This window comes from Chrysemys picta, chromosome 9 (genome assembly GCF_011386835.1).
Source record: "Chrysemys picta bellii isolate R12L10 chromosome 9, ASM1138683v2, whole genome shotgun sequence".
In the NCBI taxonomy this organism is placed as follows: domain Eukaryota; kingdom Metazoa; phylum Chordata; order Testudines; family Emydidae; genus Chrysemys; species Chrysemys picta.
This window is the reverse complement of record NC_088799.1, coordinates 43,014,399-43,021,818: the sequence shown is the minus strand read 5'-3', so window position 1 is coordinate 43,021,818 and position 7,420 is coordinate 43,014,399. Positions and strand designations below refer to the sequence as shown.

The following is a 7,420-nucleotide window of genomic DNA, read 5'->3' as shown; positions in this document are numbered from 1 at the left end:
TTTATTTGGAAAATAAAGTAATCACTACAACTTTAACTCTATGTTACACCATAGATGAAACATGTACGAACGTTTTTTCAAAATTTTCTTATATTCTTTCTTTATGCTTCCACCGCCCCCTTATTTTTATTCAACGCCCCCCAATTGCACCCGAGGCTACTACTGCCCCCCTGGATCGTTCCAGCGCCCCCCAGGGGGCGGTATCGCCCACTTTGGGAACCACTGATTTAGAGGATGGCGAGAGAAGAAGTAATGATAGTTGACATTTAACAAAAAACAAGCCAGAGAACATCACCTTCTGGTGTTTTTGAACAGCTAATGCCCATTAACTCACATTCAAACATACTGAAGTCAAATGAGGTGCTTCCCCTGCCAGTCACTTTGTCCAGAATCCCAGAACCACTAAACCCACATTTTCAGCAAGCAAACTCTGCTTTTTCCATTTTGAACACTAAGTTTACTATTTTGAGAAATTAGCAAAGATTTCATTTTATCTGCTTTGGTACAGTAAGCTATTAGTAGCTTGTATAATCTTCATGTTTGAAAAAGTAGTTTACATATGTTAGGTATAACTGGCATATAGTTACCCCCAGCTGTAAAAGGTCAATAAAAAAAAAGGCAGCTAAAAATATATCTGTTTTATTTACCAGTTTTCTAAAAAGCAAAAAGTCATAAAAATTAGTCACAAGTGACAAAACCAAAATATATTGCACTGTGTACAGAAAACATTGTTGACAAAAGGTTATGTCACAAATCATATTACAACATAAGTTATAATTTTTCCCAACCTATCTAAAAGTGGAGATTTGTAATTTTAAAGTTACAGGAAAATATTTTAATACTACCCTGTAAATGCACACACTTTAAAAAACACAATGGTAAGTTGTTGTGTAAACACATCTACAAAATGCTCTAAATACACCTTTTCCCTCCCTTTCACTAAGTTACAAGATGTGTGTTAAAAAAAAATTAACCAGAAAAGCATGCTAATGGTGAAAAAAAATTACAAAATGATTGAGAAGTCCCTGAAAGTTGTTTGTACACTTAGATTGCACTCTTAAAGCTTTATTTCTCAATCACTCTGGTCCAATTAAAATAATATATTTTTGCATGTAATAATGGAATATACGCAATATGCTGATATATCTGCACGGCTTAATTTCTGCACAAAACATCTAGTACATTGGACTTTATAAACACTGAAAAATTAAATTGGGTTTCCCCTTTGAGTTAATATTTACACAGATTTAAGTTTGATCTTCTTTCACACTATTAAAAACAATGGGAGTATGAGATCGTGCTGGTGAGTGTTTCATACAGCATTGAAGTGAAATAGAACCACAACTTACTAGTGACCATGAGATTCATAAGTTCTTCCTTCAAGCTATAAAGATGAAAAACACCAGAAATACAGTTGTAGTAACTGTAAACACATTAAGTGAAGATACATTAAAACTAATGTTTTGATTGCAGCTGAATCTCTTTATTTTGAATTGCCCCATTCAAAGAGATTCATTCACAAATGACCTTTTTCTAGAACAAAAAATCCATTTGTTTTATAAACCAGATTCATTTAACTAGAAACAAGTTTTAAAACCTTTAAGACATGCTGATGCATCACTGTATTTTAAAGCAGCTGCTTTTTTAAATACTGCCAAATATTAGGTTTGTTCTTCACTGATTTGACTCAGGGTAGCCAAGATGTTTTCTTCACTGGCTTCAATCATTTCATTAAGCTCCATTTCATGGATTTCTTCGTCATATGGTGTATAAAAGCGGCTTCGTGTGTTGACCTCACAGTAAATACACTCCTTCAAAAGAAATAAGATAGTGACATATCCTCATAAAGCATTAAGTGAACCAATTCTTAAAAGTTAGGTCGACATAGCTGTGGCACTTAGGCAGAGGTGGATTAAGGTTTCGTGGGGCCCTGGACCAGAGCAAGTGGGCGGCCCTTTCCCAACACCTTCTGCCTGTAGCCCCGCCCCCGTTCTGCTCCTTTCCCCCACCCGTTCCACTCACCATCCCACTCCATTCCACCACCCATTGCAGCCCGTTTGCTCTTTTCTGCCCCCCCCTGACCACCACCACTGCAGGCCCAAGACTAGAGAAGCTCTGCCCCCTCCTTCTCCCACATGGGCCCTAGGGCTGCAGTGGGGAGTGAGTGCTCCCCCAGCCCTGAGGCCACGGCAGGGAGCCAGAGCTCCTCCAGTCCCTGGACCGCAGCATGGGACTGGGGACTGGGGCTTCCCTTGCTGCCCCGTGCTTCTGTGGGAGGTGGGATTCAGGGCACTGGGGCTTCTCGCACCCCACTTGCCCAGAGCTATCTGGGCCGACTGGTGCCTCCCTATACTGGGGGAGGGGGCACCAACTAAAGGGAAGGACACGTGACCTCCCTACATGTCTCCTCCCTGCCCCCAGCCGAGGGCCCATGCTCTCCCCCCGCCACGTTACCTGCTCTCTCTGTTCTCCTGCTATCCGGCTCCCCTGTCCCCCCCACCCTCCCCGGCACATTTGGCTGCCTCCCGCCCTTCCTGGCAGCCAAGCCCGGGCAGGGAGCGGGATGGAGTTGCTCTCCGTGGAGCGGGCTGCCGCTTCTTCCCAGCCAGGCTCTCTTTCAGGCAGCCGGAGAGGCTCTGGCCCCAACCCTGCCCCTTGTCTGCTGGGGACGAAGTGCCCATTTTTCCTGAGCCCCCCCAATTGGCCAGGGCACCTAGGCAAGGGCCCCTTGGGATAATCCGCCATTGCATGTAGGGATGTTAAAAATTAGTTAAGCTGACCTAACCTTTGATGTAGATACAGATAGGTCAAAGGAAGAATCATTTTGTATATGTGAATGTTCTATATCAGTGGTTCTCAAGCTTATGTATTGGTGACCCCTTTCACATAGCAAGCCTGTGAGTACGAACCCCCTTATAAATTAAAAACGATTATAAATGCTGGAGGCTGACAGCTTGTCACCTAATAACCTTGCGACCCCCTGAGGGGTCACGACTCCCAGTTTGAGAACCTGTTCTATATGATGGAATCTTTGATGGTCCATTTGTGGTCACTTGCGAACCATCTGCTGAGGTGGTCTGTGACACACTGTGCCTCGAGGGAACCTTCTGCACCCACATGTTCATCCTTATAATATGATTGTGTGGTATCAAATGCAAAGTTTGTCATGTCAGGTGTCTTCAGAAGGTTCATGATGCACTGAGCATTGTTGTTATAGTGAAATTATAGTAATTGTTGTTACAGTAATGTTATAGGTTGTTATTTCATGTATATAGTTATGAGGCTGAAAATTTGTCCTTGTGGCTTAAAACAGGCCCAGGCAAAAACTCTCCAAGAGCAGAGGGGCAGTTCACACCTCATCAGGGCATATATGGGACAAACCCAGCCCAGCCTCAGGAACAAAGGACACTGGCCTAGGCAGCAACAAAGGATTTGTTGGACTCTCGAGTGAGTCACCTCCCCTTCCTTTGGTCAGTTTGGGACTGCGATGAGGTAATGCTCACCTGGCTCTGAAGGGGTGGGCAAAGCCAAGAGGGAAGAAAGAACATGATAAAAGGGAGAGACGTTTGCCATGCTCTTCCTCTCTCTTCCACCTATATCTACAGACACCACCACCACCAGAGACTGAAGTGCTGATCAAAGGGAGAGCCTGGCTGAAGGGCAACCAGTATCTAAATTTGTTAGGGCACTAAGATCAGTTTCAAATGCATTTTGCTTTTATTTCATTTGACCAAATCTGACTTATTGTGCTTTGACTTATAAATCACTTAAAATCTATCTTTGTAGTTAATAAATCTGTTTGTTTATGCTACCTGAAGCAGTGTGTTTGGTTTGAAGCGTGTCAGAGACTCCCCTTAGGATAACAAGCCTGGTGCATATAGATTTCTTTGTTAAACTGATGAACTCATATTAGCTTGCAGTGGCCAGTGGGCATAACTGGACACTGCAACACGGAGGTTCCTAGGGTTGTGTCTGGGACTGGAGATATTAGCTAGTCTCATTCAGTAGCACAATCCAAGGAGCATCTTACATGCTAGAGGCTGTGCATGAACAGCCCAGGAGTGGGGGTTCTCACAGCAGAGGAGGGTAAGGCTGGCTCCCCGAGTCAAGGATTGGGGTGACCTAGCAGATTACCAGTCCAGATAACCCCAGAGGGGAACCACTAAAAACTTCTGCAAGCTTGCCAAGCGTACGCTGGCTAGGATAACGTGGTGGTAAATGCATCAGTTCCAGAGACAAACAACTTCTTGGCAAAAAAGGGGATGGATTGCTGTCTGACATAAAACATTGCTGTTGTGTTGTCTGTCATGACCTGGATTATCTTTTATTGAACCAACTTCTGTCAGTGGAAGAGACAAGCTTTTGAGCCGCAAAAGCTTCTCTTTCACCAACAGAAGTTGGTCCAATAAGAGATATTACTTCACCCACCATGTCTCTAATATCCTGGGACCAACAAAGCTACAACAACCCTGCAAACATGTTCTGGACTGTCATTCCCTGTAGCATGAGAAGAAGTGTGTTGCAGGCTAGAAGAACAGCGCTGAGCCCTACCACGTTTAGTGCAACAATCTGTAATTATTGTAAGTTAAACAAACTCCAGATTTTTGCACTAAAATTTGGAATTAAACCTGTCTCTCAATGTAGTTGATCAAGTTTTCTGTGTAACAACTATAAAAATGAGTCTCAACAGCAAATAAAGACTTACATAATAAAGAGTAGTATTAATCCATTTAAACTTACTGAATTAGCAACTGCTTTTGGAAGTCTATCCTTCTGGATCCATGGATGAACTTCAATAAGCTCTCTTTTTTGTTCTTCTGTAAACTTTGGCTGGAATTTCTGCATTTGCTTTAGTTTTTGTTTGTCCTCTTTTAAAACCATTTCCACATTTCTAAAATAAATGTATTTAGAAATTGAACTTCACAGTTTTAAGGACCTAAAGTCTAATTTTTATCTGGCTTGCACATACAAATATCTTGTGGAAAGCTAACATTTTAAAGCTTCCCCCCTTGCCCCCAATGAATCTACATTAAATTTACGACCAATTGTAAGTCTGAAAGATGTTATGGTTGTGTCAGCATTTTCCCAAGTTTGCAGACAGACCACTCCTGTGCCTCTGTTGCTAGCTCATTGCTTTCCTGAAGTGCAGCAGTAAAAACAGACTGTTTTCAGAGTGACTCTTCAGAAACCTGCTGGCAGCATCTGTGAAACTGACAAAAATGTTGTCGGTTGCACTCTGCTGCTGGTTAAGAAAGCTCTGAGCATACAGGCACTAGAGGTATTAACTAGAGAGGAAAACTCAAAAGAGTCTGGCTTTCTGATGGGGATTAGAACAGAAAAAAGGAGACCTGTTCTCTACAACAGGTAGCACAGTCAGGCAACTCTGGAATTACAAGTGACAGAGAGACAGAAAACATTCCTCCTTTCCAGGAGTCAGAGGGGGTAGGGAATTTGGTTCAGGAGTGTTTAATTAAATTTGACCATTTACTTGTCACTTGCTGATATGGAAGATGAAACCCCAAAGCAGAGTCAAAGGACAGCACCCTTGTAGGAATCCAAGTACCTTCTCCTTTCCTGCCAGCAGGAATAGGAATAGGTTGGCTTCTCACTTAGGTGTTGCACTTCCACTGTCTTTCATATCAGCCTCTATGCTGGTGGGTTTAAATCTCTGGTTATTAGACACTGGAACAATATTTGAAACAATATACTTTTGCAACTGTTGCTACTCTTAGAAATTCTAAGGCTTGAGCTACAACTAAAACTTAGCTCAAACTAGTTATAACGCTTAGGGCTGTGAAAAATGTCATCCTCTGTGTGATGAGTTAGGTTGACCTAACCCCCACTATAGACACAGTCAGGCTGACCAAAGACTTGTTCCGTCAGCCTAGCTACCGCCTCTTAAGGGAGTGGATTTACTACAGTGACAGAAAAACACCTTCTGTTGCTGTAGTAAGGTCTATACTACTGGTGCAGCTGTACCACAGTAGCATTTGTAGTGTAGACATACACTAAGTCTATATTTATATCAGATTAATAGAGAGCACTAAAGTTAACCACCGCCCCAGGCTTTATAAATCTCGAGGTCAAAGTCCAACCTCACAGAAGCTTCTCTTTTCACACACACCTACATGCAGTTTTGATAAATTACTGAAAGACAGATAGAGGAGGAGAATCCAAATCAAATGTTTTAAATTAAGGGTTTACTCACTGCTTGTGGGTCCTTATCCTTCCTAAGGTGCAGAGAGTGGGGCTTTGTGAGGAGCAGGGAATGTGTGTGTTTATAGGGTGGGGAAAGGATTTAGACAGGAGGCAAGCATTTGAATGTGTAGGTTTTAAGTGAAATAGCAAGAGTACAGTGATTTGCATAATACAATCACCTCACTAATCCATGCACTCCAACTGATAGAGGTCTCACTAGTCAGACTAAAAGGATTTGTAAGTATACAATTGTCAGTCAGTAACTGTACAACATCCTCAGCCAATACCATAGTTTAGGACCATATTAATCCTACTGAATTGGACTTATCCTTGTTTCTATAGCTATCAAATACATCCATCTTTCTAATCTTTTAGGCTAGTAAATAGAAAGCACACTAAAAAGGGAGCAAGCTTGAAAAGCAGAATGACATAACTGCTTAGTCCATTCAGGGTCAGATAATCTTTAGTGAAATCGCACCTCTTAGCTCATACAGGAATAAAAGTACTTAGAGTTACCGGGATGGTATCTGGTAAGTCATCATAACAGAGTCATCTGTATTTGCCATCAGTAACCAGATAGGATCCTGAAGGTCATATTTAATGAAATGTTTACTGTTTTCCATTTCAGTGTTCTTTTTTGTATTATGATTATTTTCTGAGGAGTCGATGCTTCCAAAATATTTGCTGGTATGACTTGTCTCACTACTGCCTTTAAAAATAAAAAAAGTAGCTTTTATAATAAATGTCAAATGTTCCATTTTAGTACATTGTTTGAACTATGCTTTCTTCCATAACAGGCATACCCTTTTAGCCAATCAAAATGCCTGATGGAGATGTACAATAGAGAACCCCCCTTAAAAGTCTCTGAGTAGATCGTCTGTGTTAACCTCCTACATCAGAGGTGGGCAAACTACGGCCTGCCCAGCCCCTGAGCCCCTGGCTGGGAAGGCTAGTCCCTGGCTTCTCCCCTGCTGTCCCCTCTCCCCCGCAGCCTCAGTGCCACGCACCGCCAGCACTCTGGGCGTGGTGGCTGGCTGCGGCTGGGCTGGGTCGCGCAGCCGCAAGCTCCTGCCGCTCTGAGCGACATGGTAAAGGGGGGGGGGTGGTTGGATAAGGAGCAGAGGGCTCCGGGGGGCAGTCAGGGGACAGGGAGCAAGGGGTGGTCGGATGGGGGGGAAGGGAGACGGTCAGGGGATGGGGAGCAGGGGCGCTTGTATAGGCG

At 43.0% G+C, this 7,420-nt stretch overlaps 1 protein-coding gene across 37 annotated transcripts in view; it reads right to left on the bottom strand.

Annotated features, from left to right (window-relative positions):
* Window positions 1-623: 623 nt before the first annotated feature.
* Window positions 624-7,420, bottom strand: part of PER2 (period circadian regulator 2) — a 76,638-nt gene continuing 69,841 nt past the window's right edge. For all 37 annotated transcript variants that reach the window (XM_005282502.5, XM_042853564.2, XM_042853554.2 and 34 more), the window contains 3 exons: window positions 6,715-6,907; window positions 4,741-4,891; window positions 624-1,811 (listed from right to left, as the gene is read on the bottom strand). In XM_005282502.5, the coding sequence (XP_005282559.2) occupies window positions 1,662-1,811; window positions 4,741-4,891; window positions 6,715-6,907 (494 nt within the window). In that variant the 3' untranslated portion in view covers window positions 624-1,661. The remainder of the gene's footprint in view (window positions 1,812-4,740; window positions 4,892-6,714; window positions 6,908-7,420) is intronic.